We start from the raw sequence: 26,357 nt of genomic DNA, 5'->3' as shown, positions 1-26,357 counted from the left end.
ATCTAAGCTACTGTTTAGGTTCCTTCAAATTCTTCTCTATACAGGAGAGCTTTCCCCATGTATTCAAAGGTTTACTGTGACAAAAAATAAACAAGGTATATTCTTTACCTCCACCATCCACTGATTCTCATCCTCTCCATCCCTTTTAATTGTTAGTATAATTCTAAAGTTATAGTACTATGTAAAACAGAAATTTAATGATTTACTAGTGGTTAAGAGCACAGGCTGATGCCAGAACCTGTTAGCTCCATGACTTTGGAAAAGCTACTTAACTCTCAAGGTCTTACCTGTAAAATGGTGATAAAATAGTACCTTTCTCCGATCCACAGCTGTCAGGAGTAAATGAATGTATATACCTAACATGCTCAGAGCAGCGCCTTGCACACAACACGTGCTCAGTGAAATTAGCAATCATCACCATCATCATCACGCAGCAGTCAGTTTTGTATAAAAATATTAAAGAGCATATTTCAATCTTATGTCTGAACATATATTAAAATAAATTAAATATATAGCTTTTATGAAATTTTCCACCAAAATTTCTGTTTCTTGGCAATACCAAATAGGACAAATACTTTAATTCATTCCACATTACAGTGGGAGGCTATAGTTGTGTTCTTTGCAATAAAATTACCTGACTATACTCAAATTTACCAAAAACAAGGACAAGAATGCATGTTCACTGCAATCATGCCCATGACAGCAAAACAATGAGACGGCCGCCCTGCCTGAGCGCAGGGCAAGGTGGTGCACCGTGGGGAAGCATGGCAGCTGCCTCTAAAACCGTGAGGGACTCCCTATGTCCACGTCCACGGTAAAGTCTCAAATAGTATCACTGGGCAGGGAAAACGTCTCAGACAAAAGTTTACAGCATAATCTTGTCTAAAGATAAAGCTTCACGTTGGTTCACGTATATAAACACACATGCATACAGAAAGGCCCGAATATCATCACAAAATGATCGTCCGTGTGGGAGCGAGTAGGGGACAGAGAGAGTAGACCTTCAGTTTTATTTCAGTTTATGTATTGCTTACATCTTTTACAATGAGAATCTATTAATATTTTATTTCACATTAAAATAGGAAAATAGCGTCTTCTCATTTAAGACAAAATACTTAGGGACATTGATGATCTGTATTTGAAAAGCATTCTGTTATGCTTTCATTTAAAAACATAGTAAAAAAATATAAAACTAAATCCAAATCTTTTGCAGGATGATTGAAAGAATGTCATAAAACAAGATTTTTAAACAAGTTTTTGATGCTATAATATTTCACTGCACAAGCAGCCTCAAATTAAACAAAACATGATGAGGAATTCTGAAAACGAATAATGCTTTTTCTTGTAATTAAAACAGCACATTTACTTAAAATCCCCGAATGATCCTGTACCTTCCTCCGGGGCTCTCAGGAAAGAACTGTTGGGGTACACTCACTGACTCACTCCCATGCATTCTGGGCCAGGAATGGTGCCAGGCCCTGGATGTACGACAAGGTACAACACAGATGGGGCCTTCTCCCTTGCGCTGCTTTGTCAAGCAGTGAATGATGGGGAAATGCCTGCACTTGGAAGAAAACGGACAATGCTGAGAGAAAGAACAGAAGTGGGCAGCCTCTCGGATAGGACAGGGTGACCCAGGAAGGCCCTTCCGCGGAGGTACCACCTACTCTGGAGTCTGGAGGGTGAGAAGGAACCCCCTGCAGGCCCGCTGGGAGGAAGAGCAACCATGCAGAGGGCTCAGAGCATCGGAGCAGCCTGAGGGAAGGAAGAGCCTGGGATTCTAATGGCTGGTGAGGCAGGGGTTGGGAGGAGTGGGGAAGCCGAAGCCGAGCGGCAGCATGGGAAACTTGGAGGGGAAAGTGGTGGGGGAGGGGGGTGTACCACAGGAAGCTGTGGGCAGGGGTGGGAGAAGCCAACTGAAGGGTACCATAAAGTAGGGGGAATAATGATGGCGGCAGAAGGGCAGCATGGGAAGCCGGGGGTGGGGGGGGGGAAGCGGTGGGGGAGGGTGGAAGCAGGGAGGAATGGGTGAAGGGATGCCAAGGAGCACCAGAGGAAGCTGGAGGGGGCCCAGGAGAAGTGGGGGAAGCAGGTGGGGGACCTGGGGGCACTATGGAAGGCTGGAAAAGCAGGAAGGGACAGACCAAAGCAGGGACTCACAGGCTACAAGGAGGACTGCATTCCACGTGCCGTGGGAAGCACACAACTGAATCTGTATTTTAAGAAGCGTGCTCTCTCTCTCCATGAATACACACACAGACACACAAACAGGTGAATGCATTTTGAACCCACAAACAGAGAATTTATGTGTATTTTTTTTACACAAGCCCACAAACACATCTCAAAACTATTCCTGTCTGAAGTAAGTTAAATATTTAATAGATTGTAAATGGTAGAAATTAAGAGGTCACATGCTGTCATGCAATAAAATTAGAAATCAACAGTAAAAGGATAGAAAAACACTCTCGCAAAAAATCTAACAACTTAGAACGTTAAGAATATCAATTTAAGTAATGCTTAGATAAAAGAGCAAAGGAAAAATGAAATTACAAACTATTTAGAATTGGCTCAGTGAGAGCATGCAAGTCAGAAGTACTCAGAGGAAAACCTCTACAGTATTCTACTGTCACTCAACCTCAAAAGAGAAGCGATACACAAAACATTCCTTGAGAAGGTGGAAGGGATTCATAAAATAAAGCAGAATCAATGAAACAACAACTCAAAAAAAGAGTCATCTTGACTAATAAAGCTATGAACTAGTTAGTAACTAACAGATAAACTTTAAATCAATGGAGAGAAAACAAACTGCAACATTAAGAGAAGACATAGCAATCAATTAAAAGGTTTTTAAAATTATTACAGCTTTATTGAGATAAAATTCACCTATTTAAAACCTATAAAAAAAGCACACAATTTACCTGCTTAAAGTGTACAAGCCATTGGTATCTTGAAGGTATTGTGCAGCTACAGTTAATTTTAGGATATTTTTATCATCCCCAAAAGAAACCTCATACTGTTTCTCCATTAAAAAAAAAAAAATTTAAACGGCCAAATCAGCTCCCCAAAATGCAACAAACGTAGATAATTTCTAGGTTATTTAAACTGTTTCAGAGCATAGATTAACCAAATGCTTCCAAGTTCATTCTGTATAGTAAGCGTAATTCTGATATGAAAACTGGACAAGGAGAGCACCAAAAGGTAAACTGTAGGTCAATCTCATTTACGAATTTAGAGACAAAACTCTTAAAATATTAGCAATTTGATTGCCGCAGAATATGTACGCCTTAGGTGGACGGGGACCAAGGAGGGCCTCTTTCTGTAACGCAAAGGTGGTTTTGCATCAGGAAATCTATTAAGGCAAGTCACTACATTGATAAACCAAAGGAGGAAAGCTGTATGATCATCTTCACAGATGTTGAAAAGACAATGGTAAAATTCACCCATTCTTGATTTAAAAAATAAGATCTTAGAAAGCCAGGCAAGAAGGAAATGCCTTAAGTGAATAGGGCACCACTTGGAAGCTGACAGCAAACATCACACTGAATGGTGACCCATCGGGTCAATCCCTTTCACTCCCAATCCCCTGAAAGTCAGGAATAAAACAAGAGTACAAAAAACCGACTGTTATTAGCTACACTTTTCCCCGTAAATCTTCAACAGGAGTAAAGGGTAACATGGGGCCGGGGCTGCTCCAGATTGACCTGGAAGAAGGACCGGAACATTCTGTCTTCTCATGTCGCTGCTTTCTTGGATACCACAGATCAGTGTAGAAATGTCTCCCCTGTCCTGTGGGCACGTGCCTTGATCGGGGAAGCTGTGTGCTGGCGGCAGGCCATGGGCCTCTGTGACTACAAAGATGTTATAAAAATGCCTGTTGGAAAAGGGACTGTGGCTTTTGTGTCAGGGTAGCCCACAGGCGGCTTGAACGTTTTCTGTGAGAGCAGTCCACATCACGGGTGACGGGCAAATAAATGAAGCTGCTGGGCCTCCCAATGATGTGAAGATGCTCTCTCTTCTCCCTGCTGTGTCTCCTATCCTGTGTCCTTCTATGAAGCTCAGCCAATGATTAGATTAAAAGCCTACAGTTAACAAAGTGGGCAGAGAAAGAACATATCTCAACATAAAAAAGGCCATATACAGGAATCCCACAGCTAACATCCTACTCGATGTTGAAAGGCTGAAAGCTTTTCCTCTAATATCAGGAATAAGGCAAGGGTGCCCACTCTCACCACTCCTATTCAGCATAATACTGGAAGTCCTAGTCAGAGCAATCAGGCAAGAAAAGGAAATAAAAGCCATCTGAATTTGAAAGAAAGAATTAAAATTGTCTCTGTTTGCAGGTGACATGATTTTATATACAAAATCCTAAAGACTCAACCAAAAAACTGTTGGAACTAATCAACAAATTCAGTAAAGTAGCAGGATGCAATATTAACAAACAAAACTATACAGTAATAACAAATTTTCTGAAAAAAATAAAGAAATCGATCCCATTTACAGTAGCATCAAAAACAATAAAATACTTAGGAATAAATTTAACTGAGGAGGTAAAAGATCTGTACTCTGAAAAGTACAAGACATTGATGAAAGAAATCAAAGAAGACACAAATAGATGGAAAGGAATCCCATGTTCAAAGATTGGAAGAATTACTATTGCTAAAATGTCAATACTACCAAAAGCCATCTATAGGTTCAATACAATCCCTATCGAGATTTCCATGGCAGTTTTTTTTCAAAGATTTTATTTTTTTTACTTTTTCTCCCCAAAGCCCCCCAGTACATAGTTGTATATTCTTCGTTGTGGATCCCTCTAGTTGTGGCATGTGGGACGCTGCCTCAGCGTGGTTTGATGAGCAGTGCCATGTCCGCACCCAGGACTCGAACCACCGATACACTGGGCCGCCTGCAGCGGAGAGTGTGAACTTAACCACTCGGCCACGGGGCCAGCCCCTCCATGGCATTTTTTATACAAGTAGAAAAAATACTCCTAAAGTTTACATAGAACCCCAAAATAACCCAAACAGCCAAAGAAATCCTGAGAAAGAACAAAGCAGGAGGCATCACACTTCCTGATTTCAACCTATACTATAAAGCTATAGTCATCAAAACAGTATACGTTACTGTCACAGAAACAGACAAATGGACTAATGAAACAGAATCAAGAGCCCAGAAATAAACCAAAGCATATATGGTCAACTAACATTTGACGAGGGAGCCAAGAATACTTAATGGAGAAAAGACAGTCTCTTCAATAAATGGTTCTGAGATAACCAGATATTCATATCATATCATAAAAGAATATCTTACACCACTCACAAAAATTAACTCAAAATGGATTAAAGCCTTACATGTAAAACGTGAAACAATGAAACTCCTAAAAGAAAACATAGAAATAAAGCTTTGACATGGGTCTTTGTAATGATGTTTTGGATATGACACCTAAAGCACAAGCAATAAAATTAAAGAAGGAAAAAAAGTAGGACTTTATCAAACTAAAAAACTTCTACACAGCAAAAGAAACCAATGGAGTGAAAAGACAACTTATGGAATGGGAAAAATATTTGCAAAGTAAATATATCTGATAAGGGGTTAAGACGCAAAATATTTAAAGAACTCATACAACTCAATAGCAAAAATAATGATAATAATCTAATTAAAAAATGGGCAAAGGGTCTAAACAGACATTTCTCCAAAGAAGATATATGAAAGGCCAACAGGTATATGAAGAGATGCTCAACATCACTAGTCATTAGGGAAACGCAAACTAAAACCATAATGAGATATCACCTCATACCTGTTAGAACGGTCATCATCAAAAGACAAGAGATAACAAATGCTGGCAAGGATGTGGATAAAAGAGAACCCTTATACACTGTTGGTGGGATTGTAAATTGGTAGAGCCACTATGGACAACAGTATGGATGACCCCCAAAAAATTAAAAATAGAACTACCATCTGACCCAGCAATTCCACTTCTGGGTACACATCCAAAGGAAAAAAAAGCCGTTAACGCGAAAAGATATCTGCACTTCCATGTTCATAACAGCATTATTTACAACAGCCAAGACATGGAAACAGCCTAAGTGTCCACTGATGGATGAACAGATAAAGAAGTTGTGGAATACACACACACACACACACACACACACACGCACACACACACACACTGGAATATTATTCAGCCATAAAAAATGAAGAAATCTTACTCTTGCAACAACACGGATGGACCCTGAAGGCATTATGCTAAGTGAAATAAATCAGACAAAGAAAAATACTGGATGATCTCACTTTTATATGGAATCCAAAAAAACCCCAAATTCACACAAAAAGAGATCAGACTTATGGTTGCCAGAGGTGAATGGTGGGGGGAGGGGGAACTGGAAGAAGGTGGTCAAAAGGTACAAACTTCCAGTTACAAGATAAATAAGTACTAGGGATGTAATGTACCACGTGATGATTATAGCTCACACTGCTGTATCATATATATGAAAGTTGTTAAGAGAGTAAATCCTAAGAGTTCTCATCATAAGGAGAAAATTTTTCTTTTTTTCTTTCTTTTTCTTTTCATTCTATCTATATAAGATGATAGATGCTAACTAAACGTATTGTGGTAATCATTTCACAATATATGTAAATCAAACCATCATGCTGTTTGCCTTAAACTTGCACAGTAACATATGTTAATCGTTTCTCATTAAAAATGGTGAAAAAAGCCTACTGTATTACAGGGTACTGAATGCTGATTTTTAATTTTATTTCTTTTAAAGATTGGCACCTGAGCTCACATCTGTTGCCAATCTTCTTTTTTTTCCTTCTTCTTCTTCACCTGTAAACTCCCCAGTACATAGTTGTATATTCTAGTTGTGAGTGCCTCTAGTTGTGCTATGTGGGATGCTGCCTCAGCTTGCCAGGATCCAAACCAGCAAAACTCTGGGCCACCGAAGCAGAGTGCCCGAACTCAACCATTCGGCCATGGGGCCAACCCCCTGAATGCTGATTTAAATCTGTACCAATCAATGTAAAAAGCCAAGAAAAGAATACATGTGCTGCAAATATTCATAATGATGGGAAAATATATTTATTTTCATAGCTATATGGCCGTCCACCTGGAAACTAAAAGATACGTTGGGAGAACTTTTAGAGTTAAAAAATTCGACATACAAAAATCAACAGAGTTTTGGCTTCTGGAAAGATGGAGTAGATGTACTTTTTCCTGTTCTTCTCTCTAAGTACAACTAAAAACACCAGACATAATACACAAAACACACATAAAAAGACTGAAAAGTCTAAAGAAGACAGACTGGTTAGGACCCGGGGATCTAGGGAAGGACACAGCAATGAGTTTTCTGGTTTGTCTTTTTTTTTTTGGCCTTACATATCCCAGACCTGGAGATGAAGACTGAGACCCCCCCACTCCCAACTCCCATAGCACTGAGGGAGACCGCATGGGGAGCCTGGGCTTCCACCCCCACCCAGGAGTAAGGAGCTGCCCCTCTGCCTCCCAGGTTAGGTGGTGCCAAAGGAGACCTGGTGGAGAGTCAGGACTTTGAGCACTCCACAGCTGGAATGAGGCCACTTCCTCATCCCATGTCAGTACGAGCCACTTGGGGAGCAGTAGTGAGGCATTCCCACCCTTCCTAGTCAGGGAGGGATCAGTGGAGGCCTACTGGGAAGCTGGAACTCCCACCCTCACCTAGGAGAAAATATTCAGGATCTAGAGGTAGGCAAAGAATTCTTAGACTTGACACCAAAAGCATGATCTGTAAAAAAAAAAAAAATTGATAAATTAGACTTCATCAAAATTGAAGACTTTTGCCCTGCAAAACATTCCATTAAGAGGATGAAAAGACAAACTACAGACTGGAATAAATATTTGCAAACCACTGTTTGACAAAGGACTAGTATCTAGAATATAAAGAACTGTCAAAACTCCACAAGAAGGAAAGAAGTAAGGAAGAGAGGGAGCGGGGGAGGGAGGGAGGAAGGAAGGAAATGGGCAAAAGAGATAAACAGGCATTTCACCAAAGAGGATATGCAGGTGGCAGTGCAGCACATGAAAAGATATCCAACGTCATTAGCCATCAGGAAAACGCAAAGCAAAACCACCACAGAACATCACATCATACTACGAGAATGGCTAAAATAAAAAAAAGTGACAAAACCAAATGCTGACAAGGATGCAGAGAAACTGGATCTCTTGCACACTGCTAACGGGAACATAAAATGGTCTTGACACTCTGGAAAACAGTTTGGCAGTATCTTCAAAAACTAAACATGCACCTACCATACAACTCAGGATTTGAATTCCTGGGTATACATCTCAACGAAATGAAAATTTATGTTCACACAAAAACCTGTACATGAATGTTCATAGCAGCTTTATTCATAATAGAAAGTAAAATTAGCCCAGCTGTCCTTCTGAAGGTTAAATATTAACTGTGGCACATCTGTACAATGGAACACTGCTCCAGAGAATAAATAAGAAGAAGCTATCAGTATGTGCAACAACCTGGATGAATCGCCAGAGAATTATGCTGAGTGAAAAGAGCTAATTCCAAAAGGTTACATATTGCATGATTCCACTTATATAAGGTTTTGGAAATAAAAAAAATAATAGAAATGGAGTGTTCTAGCAGACTACCGATTGCCAGGAGTTAAGGTGGGGGAAAGGGAAGTGAATGTGGTGATAAAGAAGCAAGATGAGGGACCTTCATAGTGGTAGAGATGTTCTGTATCTTCACTATATCAATGTCAATATCCCAGTATGGTATTGTACTATAGTTTTGAAATATGTTACTACTGGGGGAAACTGGATAAAAGCTACATAAATCTTTTTGTATTATTTCTTGCAACTGTGTGTATATCTATAATTATCTCAAAATGAAAAGGTTTAATTAAAAAATAAATAGCTTTCCTATATTATAGCAATAACCAATTATAAACTCTAAAAAAAAATACCACTGAAATTAGCATCAACTACTTCAAACAAACTAGGAATAAAGTTAATACAAAATATTTCAGCGCTATATGAAGAAAGCTGGAGCACTTCCCTCAATGCCATAAAAGGCCTGAAAATGGAAGAGACATAACTTGGTCCTAAATAAAAGACTTAATATTATAAAAATCTCAATTCTTTCCTAACTTACCAATACAATAAATTCTGCTTCTATGAAAAAAAGCTCAACCTCACTGATGAGCAAGGGTGATCAAATTAAAATAATGAGATTTAATTTTTCATCCTCAGATTGGCAAACATTTTCAATATTGGTAACATCTCATGTTGGCAAGGGAGTGGGACATGCTCATTCGCATGGATGGCAGGTAGACATGTACATGAACACAACCCTTTCTGGAAGGCAACATACACCAAAATTTTTAATGCATTTACCCTTTCGCCATCAGTTCAACTTTTAGGAAGTGTCCTACATAAACACACAGAAACTTGTCCACAGCATTATTTATAAGAAAATTGGCTCCAGCACTATTTGTGACATGAGAAGTTAGAGACAACTTAGCACAGTGCCACTGGGAACCTGTGAGATAATGTGCAGAACTTACATCCACAGAATATAATGCAGGAGTTAAAAGGTGGACTAGATGTCAAGTTACTTCTCTACTTTGCATACAGAAATTTCCATGAGTACATGCCAACACGGGAGGTTAAAGAAGACTTTATATACTTCTCTATTTTTGGAATTTTACAATGGATACCTTTCTTTGGTACTTTAAATTGTCAGATAAATAAAACAGACAAATTTCTGGCAAAACTTAATAAGAAAGGAAGAGAAGTATAAAATATAAAACAGTATGCATACAAATAAAAGGAATAAGAACATAATGTTGCCATAGATATTTTTAAGACAATTCAGTACGTTACTTCATATTAATAAATGTGGAAAGAACAATACAATGAAAAAGTGTTAATAATATAGACATTGTCAGAAGTAGTTCAAAAGCTGAGAAAGAAAGAAAAAAGCTGGAAGAATAGAAAATTATATCAAATAAATCTTATAAAATAGTGCTAGACCCAGAGAATTATAGGTTTGAGTGCCAATATCCAGAACAGAAAATTCTTTAGATTGCATTTTCTCAATTAATTTTTATGAAATCACTATCATAGTGAAACAAAATATGAAAGGGTAGGAGAAAAATGAAAACTACAAATTAACTGCATTTATGAATACAGATGAAAAATCATAAATAAGATATCAGCAAATAGAATCCAGTAATATTTTACAAGACTTATGGAGATTTCATTCCAGTTATGTTCCATGTAGAACATAATCCTGAGACTCTATTAACGTAATCTATCATACCAATGGATCAAAATAAAAATATATATAATCTTAACAGATGTCAAAAAAACCCTTTGGTAGAATTTAACCTCCATTTTATTTTTTAAAAGACTCTTAGTAAAATATGAATAGACCTTTATCACCTTAACATTACAAGAATACTCATCTGAAACTGTCTCTCAGCATCATAACTGACAGTAAATCATTAAGGGCTTCTAATTAATATTCAGGAACAAAAAGTGGATGATGAAACACCATTAATATCCAATATTATTTTGGTAGTTTGAGACAAAATAGCTAGACAGGACAACAAAACAAGATGTACAACTACTGGAAAGAAGGAGACAAAAGTTTAATGATTTCCTCTGACTATGGGATCAAACTATGGGATCAAAGCTTCAACTGTACATTTGGTGGCACGTACAGTTAAATATAAATAATTGTAAAATTACTGAAAATCTTATACACCACTAGTAGCCTCTTACAATATAAAATAAGAATTTAAAAAATACACCCACCAGAGCAACAAGATATTTAAAACAGCTAGCATTAAACTTTAAAAGAAATATAGATGGTCCACATGTGAATTTGTAAATGCTATAAAAATGTAATAATACTTATAGCAAAATATATCCCAGATCTATGAAATATATAAATACTAAAAGATGAAATGCTAAAATACTGGGGGGGAGGGGAGAGGAATGGGAAAATTATTTATAATCTTGGACTGGGAAAAGGTTTTCTAGGCAAAACATATAGGCCAGAGATCATAAGGGCAAAAATATATAAATGAATAAAATCAATTTGAGTACATAAAATTTCCACCCAGGAAGAATACCATTAAAAACACCAAAAGGTAAATAACAGGGGCCGGCCCTGTGGCCGAGTGGTTAAGTTCGTGCATTCCGCTTCAGCGGCCCGGGGTTTCGCCAGTTCAGATCCCAGGCCCGGACATGGCACTGCTCATCAAGCCATGCTGAGGTGGCGTCCCACATAGCACAACCAGAGGCACTGACAACTAGAATACACAGCTATGTACTGGGGGGCTTTGGGGACAAGAAGGAAAAAAAAAAAAGTTGGCTCAGGTGCCAATCTTTAAAAAAAAAAGATGAAAAACTATGAAAAAATATATATCTGCAACACATACGATGATGGCCAGTTTCCTTAACACAGAAAGTGCATTTATAAATCAATTGTGAAAAATAACGACCTAACAGAAAAATAGGCCACAAAAATGAACTGGCAGTTAGCAAATAGAGAAATAAAAACTTACAAACAAATGTAAAAGATGCTCAACTTTTACTTTTTTTTTCTGCTTTTTCTCCCCGAATCCCCCCAGTACATAGTTGTATATTTTAGTTGTAGGTCCTTCTAGTTGTAGCATGTGGGACACCACCTCAACACGGCCTGACGAGCAGTGCCATGTCCGTGCCCAGGATCCGAACCAGCGAAACCCCAGGCCCCCTAAGCACAGAGAGCGAACTTAACCACTCGGCCATGGGGCCGGCCCCTCAAACTTTATTTATTTATTTATTTATTTATTTATTTATTTATTTTTGATTTTCTTTTGTTGTTGTTATTTTTTTTTATTAATGTTATGAAAAAATATGGAACGCTTCATGAATTTGCGTGTCATCCTTGCACAGGGGCCATGCTAATCTTCTCTGTATCGTTCCAATTTTAGTATATGTGCTGCCGAAGCGAGCACCTCAAATTTATTTTTAATTATGGAAATGCAAGTTACATAAGATCTTACATTTTTGTCAGATTGGCAAAGATAAAACAATTCTGATAACACACACAAGTGTGTGTGGGTCTAGGTAATGAGGCACAGCCATGCACCACTGGCAAAAGTTTGGTGCCCCATCTTTGGAACGCAATTTAGGAATAACATTCTAAATTTAAAGTGTACTCTTATGCTTTGACTGAAAGGACACTCAGTGATTTCTTCTCCAGATCTATCTGTACATTCCTCTCTGTTCACCACTATACCCTGTGCACCTAGGCCAGTTCCCACAGCAGCAGCGACAGCCACTCGGTATTTGTTGAGTAATAGATGTGCACAGAGGGTAATCTTCTCTGCCATGTTTGTTTTAGAAAAACATCCCTAACCTGTCCTTCATTAAGTGGTGGTTAAATAAACTATCATCCATCCATCCATCCAGTGGAATTCTCTGCTGCTCTCTATTAACAGCCTGGAAGATCTCCAAGTGCTGATGAGCAGATGTTACCCAGCTACATGGTTGGCTGACATAAGCGATGTGAATGATGGTATATAGAATAGACTCCACACATGCGTAAAAATGATAATACACCAAAATATGCATAGCAAATGTCTGGCTACCAAAAGCCTTCTGGAAGGGAGTGCTAGGAGTCTAGAACAGAAAAGAGATTTATTTTATATATAGGCTGAGAAAATGAGTTAATTTTTAATTATGCAGAGGAAAAAAGACACAACCACACACAAAGATATGGAGATGTACTAAATATCCTAAAGAAAAACAACAACTGCCCTGAAGGATTTATAAAAACAGTTGGATAAGCCAAAGCACACACAATGTTCATGAATGGGAAAACATGGTATTGTTAACACGTCAATTCTCCGCCAAGGTAATCTATAATTTTAATGTCATGTCAATTCAACTCTCAAATCTATTCCTTTTGAGTCTTGACAAAAAATTTTAAACTTGTCTGGGAGACTAAACTTTTAAGGATAGGCAAGAACATTTCTAAGAAGTAGATTAAAGTCTGGGATGGGGGGTGGGGGTAGGGATTGCCCTACCAGCTATAAAAATATATTATAAAGTTAAGGTAATCAAAGTGGTATTGTTCTGGGATATGAATAAACAGACACAGGAGTGGGACAGAATGAAAAGTCCAGAACTAGACACACAGACCTAAATATCCATGTGTATGTGTACACACACAGGACAATGCTGGGAGAGCAGATATCAGCTGTTTTCTGACCACTTAGCATATATTTTCTGCCTTCCCCTCCCCTCGACCCTTCCTCATAGCACCTAACTTTGTTTTGGGGAATTACCACTTGAATCTCATTGGAGTCAGTCTGAGGGAAGAGGTAAGCAGATTTTTGTCTTGTCCTGGCCAATCAAATGCTCCCTCTCTTGGCTCTGACTCTAGAGCGAATGGACAGAGATTAAGAACCACTGGAACTGTTCACTCCTACAGAACTATAACCTGGTGAGTTCAGAGTTCCCACGGCAGCCCCTGACTCTTGGTCAGGCTTCTGCAGCCACAGAAGCTTCCTCAGAACCAGCCAGTTTCTAAGCCTAATCTCTAGCCTCCTTGGTTATTCCATAGGTCCTACCATCCTTCCAATAAATGGCTTTGGCTTTGCCAGTTTTTGTAGTTTGCCACCAAAGGAATCTTAATGATTAGGTGGCATTTCAAATCATCAGGAAAATACTAGGTTACTCAGAAAATAGTTTTAGGAATGCTAGGTACCCATTTTTGGGGGAAAAGTTAAATTCATTAAATCCCAGAATATTAAAGAGTTAACTATAAAAAAAAATAAAAGCACATAATAACCAAAGGAAATTATTGGAGTAATGTGATCTCAGGAAGGAGAAGTTCTTTTTATTGGTTCCAAGGTAAGAACACAAAGGAAAACACTCGTAGATTTGAATACACAAAAATTAAAAACATTTCTTTGTCAAAAAATAAAATTAAAAGGCAAACAACAAGGGACAGCCCAGTGGCATAGTGGATAATTTTGTGCGCTCTGCTTCAGCAGCCCAGGGTTCACAGGTTCAGATCCTGGGCGCGGACCTAGAACCACTCATCAAGCCACACTGTGGCGGTGCCCCACATAAAAGAGAGGAAGATGTTAGCTCAGTGACAATCTTCCTCAAGCAAAAAGAGGAGGATTGGCAACAGACGTTAGCTCAGGGCCAATCTTCCTTACACACACACACACACACACACACACAAAAAGCAAATAACAATCCAAGAAATATATTTGACCAATATAAGCTGCAGGACTCAAAACCATAATATATAAAAAGCTCTTACAAGTCAATTAGATAAATAGTTAAGTCTAAAAATAGGTAAAGGCTCCAGTCAATTCACAGAAGAAGAAATATAAATATGTGTGTATATATACATATATATACACACAGACATATACACAACACACATATATAAATTATATATATGTACATGCACATATACATGTACAAACATGTATATGTAATTATAATATATATTATTTATATAATTGCATATATAAAGAGCTCCTACAAGTCAAAAAGATACATAGTTTAATCTAAAAATAGCTAAAGGTCACAGTCAACTCACAGAAGACAAAATATAAATAGTGCATATGCATAAAACTGCATATATATGTATAAGTGCATATATATATATAAACTTACCTACATGCAATTATAAACGAATAAAAAGTTCAGTATTACTAATATGCAAAGAAATTAAAATTAAAACAATATAAGACGTCATTTTATACCTTTCAAATTAGCATGAGTTAATGAAAGTAAAAATTTGCAGTGCTGGCAAGGGTGTAGGAAGAGCATTCTCATACACTGGGTATTATAAATTGGTAAACTTTTCTAGAAGGCAGTATGTCAATATGTATCAATGCTTTAAAGATATGGATTCATTTTGATCAAGCAAGTTCACTTTTATGAGCTATAAAAAGACTTTGTATAAGGATGATGGCAACCTTCACAAGTGCAAAAAGTAGAGATTTGGTTAAAAATAAATAATGTTATATTCCTATATACAGGGCAGCCACAACAAAGTTATAGAAAAAAAATTTTAAATCTGAAATAATGTTCACGATCAATAAAAAACCAAGTCACAAAGCAGCATGAAGAGTATAGCACACTTAAATATATATTAAATATATATACACACATACGCTCACACATGTGTATACCCATACACACACATATGTATACATACACACATATTATGCACAGAAAAGACTGGAGGGACATGATAAACTGGCTGGTAAGATTATGAGTGTGTTTTGTTTTTTGAATTTTCCATGGTAAATGTATAATTTTTATAACAGGAAAGGAGTATACTTTTTATGTGTTTTATACATTTTATCTCATTTAATAACTTATGAAAAGCTCAGGGCAGGTAATATCTACCCTTAACAGGAAAGACAAATAATGCTGAGACAGGGAAGACTTGTCCTAAGTCATACAACTAGTAGGTTATGAAGCCATGACTTTGATTCTGATTTGCTGACCCCAAATCCACTTCTCTCTCTACTATACACACGGCACCTCAACAAGCGAGCACACTGGTCTCACTCTGAAATTACCAGGCGTGTATGAGCCAGGGCAGAGATGCTTAGGATCAAGTTCCAAAGTCAGATAAATATTGATGATTCCATGGGACCATCTAACCAAGATTTATGTGAAAGTGTACATGGGTCGATGATGTTCTTTTAATTTATTTAGGGGGGCATTAAAGCCGGTAAGGAAGAGAGGAAACCAAATCTACCTTTCCTATCCTTTCATCCAGCATGTTACAGAGGGAAACAGGGTCTGAGATTAAGACCTGGAGGGGTCATCCTTTCAAGACTGGCACTAAGCAAGGGCTTTTTTGTGATCTGGACCTCCAGACTGTCACTTCTCATCACCCCAGTCACTCTGTCTCCCACACATAGGACCTCACATTGGAAAATAGAGGTCAGAGAAAAAATGGCTAATCCCTTGTAGGTTTGCCAGATTTTACCATATTCATAGCACCTCATATTTAGGAATAAAGAGGCTGACCAAGTTATAAACACAAGTTGTCAAGTCACCCTTTCTAATGGAGATGGGGCTTCAGCTGTGTCAGTTCTCAGTAGTCATGGGAAATACTGCACCATACTGAGGATAATCTGTGTACATCATATTGGGATGAAATCTGATCAATGTGGTCCAGTCCATACAGAACAGAAAATACCAAGATTAAGCTCTCACAGTTAGTTTTTGGAACTTAGTAGGTGATTCTGCATTGAAACTGCCAACTCAAACTAGTCCAGCTGGCCTTGGTAAATAAGGACTGGAGGGAGCACCAGGTTTCCCAACAGCTGTCTCCTTGAACCCAACTATCATGGCTATGAGAAACGTAGGCATTGTCCTGCTACAGAAAAGCTTCAGGTAATTCAGCATAGCCCCTGATCACTCAGAAATGACAGCCACAGGCCAAGCAAGTGCACAGGCAACTATGGAGGAGCATGGCTCTAAAGGGTAGTCCTGTGTGGTCTTCAAGATAAAGAAACAAATGTCAATGCCTCACATCCAGCAGTCATGGTCATATCAGGAGTCAAACTGTACCCGTACTGAATGCGACCAGACACACCTCGATTTTTGCCCCAGCCAGAATCATGGATTACCACAGCAGGAGCTAAATTCTGATTCGGAATGATGGTTCTATCCAACAAATCATTTATTGATCCCCCACAATGTACACAGCACAATTTTCCTAGATCTAAAAGATAATCCTCTCTTTTAATTGAAAAATGAGAACTAAATTGTTTCAATGCACTCATTATCAAGCTTATATGTATCTCGGCACTTAAAATCTACTTAGAAAATTGATTTTTAAAAATTCAGTGGAGAGAAAAATCAATGCAACAAATGCTAAAATATAATCATTACTAAAGACATTTATTCTAAAACAGCACTACAACGTGATCCTTAGAAATATACTATTAGTAACTGACTTATGAGGAGAACAAGTTTTGATTTGGGAGAATTTTTAGAAATGAATCAACTTAAATTCCTTAAATAACTATATAACATCAGAATAAATCCAAGGATATAATAAAATTATTTTATTAATTACTTTCATGCAAAGTCAAAGCCTATGACCTTTATCAAAAGGTTTGCATTTCATTACTCACCAACTGACAGCCTTCTAGAGAGCTGACTAGCTGAGCATTCTGACAGGAGAGAATTGAACCAGCCAAATTCAGCATCACACACACCGCAGAGAGCAGCATGAAAAAGGTTATCTGGAAACAAACCAAACCAAAATTGATTATTCACTTGGAAAGCCTTGATGGAAAAATGATTTGGCTTTAAAAAAGCTTTCAGTTGATCAAATAATTACATGAACAACATTTATATGTTTTAACGGGAAGTATTATTTCTCAAAATTTCAAATTCGTATTAGCTTAAATCAAATAGAAAAGGTAAAATCTCTGAAAAGCCATAGCCAATGACCATGATTTTATTTGAAATATATTGCAAAATATTTTAGAAGCTAAATTTCAAAATACTACACCTTATATAGTCACAAAATGGTTTTATATAGTTTCAAAAATAATAATTTATAAAGTATTAAGGAAAATCAAGTGAAAGAATTTTATTAGAAGGCCTTAAAGTTTATTTATTTTAAATTTTTTATGGAAAATTTCATATTTACATAAAACCAGAGAAAACAGTATAATGCAGCCCCACATTCCCATTACCCAGCCTCAAAAATTAATCAGTTCACAGTCAGTTCTGTTTCATTTACCCTTCTCTCCTCCAGATTATTTTTGCAGCAAATATCAGACATCATAAGGTTTCATCCTTAAAAATTTCAGCGTGTACTTCTAAAATAATAAGACTGTTTTCAAAAACAGAACCAAAATACTGCCATCTCCTCTATAATAATTAATAATTCACTACTATCACATATTCAGAGGTCACGTTTGCTTGTCTCAAGGTTTTCATGCTCTGTTTGAATCAGGTTACGCAGGATACAAAGGAGGTCCATAGAGTGCAGCTGGTTGTTCTGAATCTTGGATATTTTTTAATTTACGGGCTTTCCCCTCCCTTGTTTGCTTTTCTTCCTTGAAATCTGGTGAAGAAACCAGTTCATTTGTCCTATAGCGTTTCCTACAGCCTAAACTTTGCTGATTGACTCCTCCAATCATTTAATGGTTCTTCATCCTCTGTATTTCGTGTAATTTGGTAGTTAAATCCAGAGGTTTGGTCAAATTCAAACTAATAGAAGGCAAATAATGTCTCTTTTTCAGTGATGTTACCAGCCACGTTTGATGATTGCTTGGACCCGTTAATTTATCAGGGTTTCCAAAATAGTGCTAGTCTAACTCCATCATTTCTTCTTTTTTCATCCCACTTGTTACTGATACATAGAAGGATGCTCTCCCTCATCAACTGTTTGGTTACCCTATGGTACAGTTCATATAGGAAAAGCAGGATATATGTCAGATTCTTTCTTTTAATCTTTCAGATTTCAAAATGATTAGTTGATATGGTGCTAGATTTACAAAATAAACTCAGGCCTATATGGTTAGTTAATACTCCTGCTGCACCTATGTAAACAATCAGGGTAAATCCAATGAAACAAAACTTTCCTGTGATCAAGAATAATCACTAAGATTAATATGATCAAGATGGGGGAGACTGTCATGAAAACTTGTTAAAGACTTTGAAATAGGCAAAAAAAAAAAAATTACTGAATGTCCTGTCTAGTGCACCCTTCTGAGTTATTTGAGCCTTTCATTGTCTTTTAAGCTATTCTACAACTCTAAGTGGTGGAAGATTCATAGTAATGCAAATAATTTTTGACAACAGAAATATAAGTGAATTTTGCCTAGTAGAATGCAATGATTATCATCCCATGGATACTGACCACTTTTACAACTATTTGCAAATTTATTTCAGCATTCCTGACTGCCTGTGTGTGCACATTGTTTGAATTCTCCTTTGAACTGATTCTAATATCATATTGGTTCCTTCATTAAATAACGAGTTAAATATAATCTGTGACACATGTTTATTTAAAAAAATATTATTTGGGTCCCTAGCATCCACCAAAGGTAAATAATGAGGTATTGTTTGTTTAGGGGGTGTGTGTTTGCGTGTTTGAAACATTATGAATCACAAACTTAAAAACATTTGATACGTTTCAGTCACTGAAGTCACTAGCCAGAGAGAGTCTATTCAGTTGACACAGCTCTAGTAGACTTGGACAGCTTTCCTGCTTTCTGGTATGACAAACTATTCCAGGATCATCTTATATATTTCCTGCCCCAGACCTGTAATCAGCCATTTCTCCAGTAAGCCCAAGCTCCTTTCAGTGAGAATGGTATGTATGTATGTATTTATTTCGAAAAAGATTTGACATACAACATTGTGTAAGTTTAAGGTGTACAACATGCTGATTTGATAAATTTGTATATTGCAATATGATTGCCATTGTAGCATTAGCTAACATCTCTATCGCATCACATAATTATTTCTTTTTTGTGATGGGAATAGTTAAGATCTATAATCACTATACTGTGCATTACATCTCCAGGACTTATTTATCTACTAGTTCCAAGTTTGTACCCTTAAACAACATCTCTCCTATTCCCCCAGCCCCTGGTCACCACCATTCCACTCTGTTTTCACAAGTTTGGCATTTTTAGATTCCATGTATAAGTGATATCATACTGTGTTTATCTTTCTCTGACTTATTCACTCAGCATACTGTTTTCAAGATTTATCCATGTTGTAGTACGTGTCAGAACTTCCTTCCACTTAAGGCTGAATAATATTCCTTTCTATGTATACATCATTTTTTTCATCCGTTCATACATCAATGGACAATTGGGTTGCTTCCACGTTTTGGCTATTGTGAATAATGTTGCTATCAACATGGGTATACAAATATCTGTTTGAGTCACTACAGTCAATTCTTTTGGGTATACACCCAGAAGTGGAATTGCTGGATCATATGGTAATTCCATGTTTAATTTTTCAAGGAAACACCATACTATTTTCCAGAGTGGCTGCACCACTTTACATTCCAATGCATGATGCACAGGATTCCAATTTCTCCACATCCTCATCGACACTTCTTATTTTCTGTTTTTGTGATAACAGCCATCCTAATAGGTGCAAAATGGCATCTCATTGTGGTTTTGGTTTGCATTTTCCTAATGATTAGTGATAATGAGCTTTTTTTATGTGCTTATTGGCCATTTGTATTATCTTCTTTGGAGAAATGTCTATTCAGGTCTTTTGCCCACTTTTGGGTTGTTTTGTTTTGTTGTCATAGAGTTGTAGGAATTCTTTATATATTCTGAATATTAACCCTATATATTCTAGATAATAATCCTTTATCAGATAAATGATTTGCAAATATTTTCTCCCATTTTGTGGGTTACCTTTTTACTCTGTTGATTGTGTCCTTTGATACACAAAAGTTTTTAATTAGGATGAGATCCAATTTATCTGTTTTTTCTTTTGTTACTTGTGCTTTCCATATCATATCCAAGAAATTATTGTCAAATCTAATGTCATGAAGATTTTCCCCTACATTTTCTTCCAGGAGGTTTACAGTTTTAGTGCTTACATTTAGGTTTTTGATCTATTTTGAGTTAATTTTTCTATAAGGTGTAAGATAAGGATGCAATTTTATTCTTTTGCATGATATCCAGTTTTCCCAACACCATTTGTTGAAAAAACTGTCTTTTTGCCATTGAATGGTCTTGGCACCTTTGTTGAAAATCATTTGACCATATATGTGATGGTTTAGTTCTTGGCTCTCTAGTCTATTGGTCTGTATGTCCATCTTTATGCTAGTACCACACTATTTTACAGATTGCCATTACTGTGTAGTAAGTTTTGAAATCAGGACGTATGAGTCCTCCAACTTCCTTATTTTTTGAGGATATTTTGGCTAACGGGGTCCCTTAAAATTTCATATGAATATTAGCATGGGTTTTTCTATTTCTTCAAAAAAAACATCGTTGGGATTTTGATAGGGATTGCATTGAATCTGCACATCACTTTGGTAGTATTGACATCTTAACAATATTAAGTTTTCCAATCCATGAACATGGGATGTCTTTCCATTTATTTATGTCTTCTTTAATTTCTTTCAGCAATATTTTATCATTTTCAGTGTACCAATCTTTCATCTCCTTGGTTAAGGTATTTATTTTTATGTTGTTATAAATGGAGTTGTTTTCTTAACTTCCTTTTCAGATTGTTCGTTATTAGTGTATAGAAATGCAACTGATTTTTGCATGCTTATTTTGTATTCTGCAACTTTGCTAAATTTGTTTATTAATTCTAACAGTCTCGTCATGGAATCTTTAGACATCTGCACATAAGATCATGTCATCCATAATGGAGATCATTCTCCTTTCTTCTTCCTTTCCAATTTGGATGCTTTTTATTTCATTTTCTTGCCTAATTTCTCTGGCTAGAATTTCCAGTACTATGTTCAATAGCAGTAGTAAATGTGGGCATTCCTGTCTTGTTACTGATCTTACAGGGAAAGCTTTCAGTCTTTCACCACTGAGTGTGATCTTAGCTGTGGGTTTTTCATATATGGCCTTGTTACATTGAGGTTTTCTTCTATTCCTAGTTTGTTGAGTATTTTTATCATGAAAGGGTGCTGAATGTTTTTAAATGCTTTTTTTGCATCAACTAAGATGATTCTTTATTTTCTTCATTCTGTTAATATGGCATTTTACATTGATTTTCATATGTTGAATTATCCTAGCATTTCAGGAATAAATACTAGTTGGTCACGGTGACAAAATATTTTAAACTTTCTTTTTTTACATAAACAAAGTCATGACATTTGTTTTAAAACTATATACCTTGACTTCATTCTGGGGTTCTGCCTTTTCCAGTACCCTATAGGTAGTGGCTCACAAAAGGTGGGGACCTAATGGTTATTTTAAGGCTCAAATAGTCACAGATTTTGCAAGTGCAGGCCAAGGTTTCTCTGACAGGTCAAATCTTTAAAAACAATTTGATTCCATTTGGTGCCATGTGCCAACAGCCACACCTATACTTCTTTTCCAGCCATACATCTTAGATTTCTATATATATTTATTCCTTCATGTTCCTCTCTATCTTTCTCTCTCTACGTGACTGTGTACCTTTGGTTTATCATGCTTGCAGTAGACAGGCCACACTTATTTTTTTTCATTTTTTAACTCTTTCCATTTTTAATCGTGCACATAATGCTTGTTTGTTTTCTGGGGGTGAGGGTTAATTTATTTCTTTTTATTCAGTTGATATTGGCTTATAACATTGTGTAATTTCGGGTGTACATTATTATATTTCAGTTTCTCTATAGACTGCATCACGTTCAGCACCAATAGGCTAGTTTTTACCCATCACCATACATATATGCCCCTTTATCCCTTTTGCCCTCCCTCCATCCCCTTCTCCTCTAGTAAGCACTAATCTATTCTCCTCATCTATGTGTTTATCTTCCACAAATGAGTGAAATCATATGGTATTTGTCTTTCTCCGTCTGACTTATTTCGCTTAGCATAATGCCCTCAAGGTCCATCCATGTTGTCACAAATGGCACGATTTTGACAATCTTGAGAAAAAAGAACAAAGTTGGAGGTATCACGCTCCCTGAATTCAAATTATAAAACTATAGTAATCAAAACAGCATTGTGGGGCAGGCCTGGTGGTGCAGCGGTTAAGTTCACATGTTCCACTTCAGTGGCCCAGGGTTCACTGGTTTGGATCCCGGGTGCAGACATGACACCACTTGGCAAGCCATGCTGTGGCAGGCATCCCAGATATAAAGTAGAGGAAGATGGGCACAGATGTTAGCTCAGGGCCAGTCTTCCTCAGCAAAAGAGAAGGAGTGGCAGCAATTAGCTCAGGGCTAATCTTCCTCAAAGAACAAACAAACAAACAAATGAACAAACAAACCAGCATTGTACTGGCAGAAAAACAGACACACAGAACCTATGAATTATTATAAGTGTTTCAAGGCCTATCAAAATTAGATCTTTAATCTGAATAGATCAATCACAAGTAAAGAGGTTAGAATAGTAATCAAAAACCTCCCAAAAAGTAAAAGTCTAGGACCAGATGGCTTCTCTCGAGAATTCTACCAAACATGCAAAGAAGATTTAACACCTATCCTTCTCAAAATGTTCCAAAAAATTGAAGAAGATGGAACACTTCCTAACACATTCTAGAAAGTCAGCATCACCCTGATCCCAAAGCCAGACAAGGACACATAAAGAAGGAAAATTACAGGCCAACATCACTGATGAACATAGATGCAAAAATCCTCAATAAAATATTGGCAAACTGAATACAGAAATAAATTAAAAGGATGATACACCATGATCAAGTGGGATTTATACCAGGGACACAGGGATGGTTCAACATCCACAAATCAATCAATGTGATACACCATATTAACAAAATGAGGAATAAAAATCACATGATCATCTCCATAGATGCAGAGAAAGCATCTGATAAGATCCAACATCCATTTATGATAAAATCTCTCAATAAAATGGGTAGAGAAAGAAAGTACCTCAACATAACAAAGGTCATATATGACAAACCCACAGCCAACATCATACTCAATGGGGAAAAACTGAAAGCCATCCCTCTGAGAACAGGAACAAGACAAGGGTGCCCACTCTCGTCACTCTTATTCAACAGAGTCCTGGAGGTTTTGGACAGAGCAATGAAAAAGAAAAAAAAAAGGTATTCAAATTGGCAAGGAAGAATTGAAACTCTCACTCTTTGCAGACAACATGATTTTATATATAGACAACCCTAAAGAATCCATTGGAAAACTATTAGAAATAATCAACAACTACAGCAAAGTTGCAGGGTACAAAATCAACTTACAAAAATCAGTTGTGTTTCTATACTCTAATAATGAATTAACAGAAAGAGAACTCAAGAATACAATCCCTTTTACAATCACAACAAAAAGAATAAAATATCTAGGAATAAATTTAACCAAGGAGGTGAAAGACCTATACAATGAAAATTGTAAGACACTACTGAAAGAAATCGATGATGACATAAAGACATGGGAAGAAACTCTATGCACATGGATTGGAAGAATAAACATAGTTAAAATGTCCATACTACCTAAAGCAATCTACAGATTCAATGCGATCCCAATCAGAATCCCAATGACATTCTTCATGGAAGTACAACAAAAAATCCTAAAATTCATATGGGGCAAAAAAAGACCCTGAACAGCTAAAGCAATCCTGAGAAAAAAGAAAGGTGGAGGCATCACAATCCCTAACTTCAAAATACAGTACAGGTCTGTAGTAATCAAAACAGCATGGTACTGGTACAAAAACAGGCACACATATCAATGGAACAGAATTGAGATTCCAGAAAGAAATCCACACATCTATGGACAGCTGATCTTTGACAAAGGAACCAGGAACATAACAATGGAGAAAGAAAAGTCTCTTTAATAAACTGTGTTGGGAAAACTGGACAGCCACGTACAAAAGAATGAAAGTACACCATTATCTTACACCATATGCAAAAATTAACTCAAAATGGGTTAAAGAGTTGAAGTAAGACCTGAAACCATAAAACTCCTTGAAGAAAATACAGGCAGTACACTCTTTAACATCAGTCTTAGCAGTATCTTTTCGAATACCATGTCTACTCAGGCAAGGGAAACAAAAGAAAATATAAACAAATGGGACTACATCAGGCCACATTTTAACTCTTTTTCTCCAAGCCATCTTGTCCTTTTAAAAATATTTATTGGGTGTCCAACTCCTAACTAAAACTTTATCTTAAGCCACTTTAATCCATTCTGATGTTTTGAGAATGGGAGTAACAACTATACCACAGATTTGATCTTTGCCCCAAGAATGTGGTTTAATTTGCCTTTGTCTCTCAGTTTTATTTTTCACCGGTTAGGGGTTCAGAGGCAGTTAAATATCAATACATTTCCAGGTTCTATCTATCCTATTCTTTCCTGAATACAAACCTGCCAAATGTTTTCTGAGTTCATCTCTTTCCCGTAAATTTTGCTAAATGGAGCCACAGCCACCAACACTCTTCCTTCAATGTTCTGTTTTCTAACTTTAGAGTTACAGGTTCATTAGGGCTAGGATCTGTTTCCTCAATTTCACCACAGAAGGCACTTTTACCAAATGATTTTCCATTACATAACATTTATGATCCTCTTTCCAACTTCCAGTATTGTTTTCCTCACGGCCCACCAACGGACCATGAAGCCAATGCCACACCTTTTATGCTTTTGTTATGGCAGCACCCTACCTTTAGTGATAAGAATTTCTGGATCATTCAGGACAGGATAGGCTACAAATAGCTCCAAAGCCTCCTTGGCTTAACACAACAGAGTGCACTTTTTGTTCCTGTTATATGATCAGAGCAGGTCAAATGGGTTTTACCCCTGTGTTCAGTCAAGCAGCCAGGCTGATGAAGGCTCCATCTCAGTGATGCTCCTCTAATCAATCATCTCAGCCATGGAACTTAAAAACTCCTCTGCTTAAAACCCTTCAGTGGCTTCCTTAGTAAAACTCCTTGACATGGATTTCCATGGCCTAAGGAATCTTTCAAATTGCTGACCTACCCTTTGTCTATTTCCTCAGCCTGTCTCCAGCTATTCCTGCCACATTCTCTACCATCTAGCCATAGTGAACATCTTTTAATTCCTGGAAGCCTTCAAGTTTCTGTTCACGTTATTTTCTTTCCCCAAAACATGCTGCTTTACACTCTTGGTGCCTTCACTTGATTCTTACTCATCCTAAGCCATCAGCTGATATGGACCTCTTCTGAGAAGCCTTCATTGAGCCTGTAGATAAGGCTGGCCTCTGTTACAGAAAGAGAAACCATGTGTATCTTGCCCACAAGTTCATTCTAGTGACTGGTACATAGGAGGTGCTATTATTCATTTATTGAATGAATAATAGGAAGGTTGTGGTGAGGAAAAACATAAGCAGCAGCCGTACAAGGATCAAAAGGGAAACGAATATGTGCAAGAAGGCAAGGAGGAGAAAATAACATCACTGAAGATCAGCTTGATAGGTCATCAAACACTTATTGCATATATGCCAAGCACAGAAGAGGATTACTAAATGTCAGCTGTTATTAATGTGATTAAGCAAGTAGGGACAAATGGATCATTCATTCCTTCATTCACTCCTTCAGCATAATTTGAGCACCTGCCAGGAACCAGACACTGAGAAAAGTGGTGTGAATGCCAAAACGGATACATGTAAACCTTCCCCTCGGGTCAAGGTCCAGTAAAGTTACCCAGACTCTACTTCTCAGACTGACCACGAGCTGG

At 37.2% G+C, this 26,357-nt stretch overlaps 1 protein-coding gene and 1 non-coding gene across 3 annotated transcripts in view; both read right to left on the bottom strand.

The window, feature by feature from the left end:
- Positions 1-26,357, bottom strand: part of ENTREP2 (endosomal transmembrane epsin interactor 2) — a 425,400-nt gene that overhangs the window by 99,446 nt on the left and 299,597 nt on the right. For both annotated transcript variants that reach the window (XM_070231148.1, XM_023651586.2), the window contains exon 3: positions 17,179-17,289. In XM_070231148.1, coding sequence (XP_070087249.1) covers positions 17,179-17,289 — 111 coding nt within the window. The remainder of the gene's footprint in view (positions 1-17,178; positions 17,290-26,357) is intronic.
- Positions 11,897-12,003, bottom strand: LOC111769823 (U6 spliceosomal RNA). Its single transcript, XR_002802633.2, has one exon. It is a non-coding gene; the product is annotated as a U6 spliceosomal RNA (small nuclear RNA).

Source organism: Equus caballus, chromosome 1 (genome assembly GCF_041296265.1).
Source record: "Equus caballus isolate H_3958 breed thoroughbred chromosome 1, TB-T2T, whole genome shotgun sequence".
NCBI lineage: Eukaryota > Metazoa > Chordata > Mammalia > Perissodactyla > Equidae > Equus > Equus caballus.
Note: the sequence above shows the minus strand (reverse complement) of the source record. Positions and strands in the feature narration are given on the sequence as shown.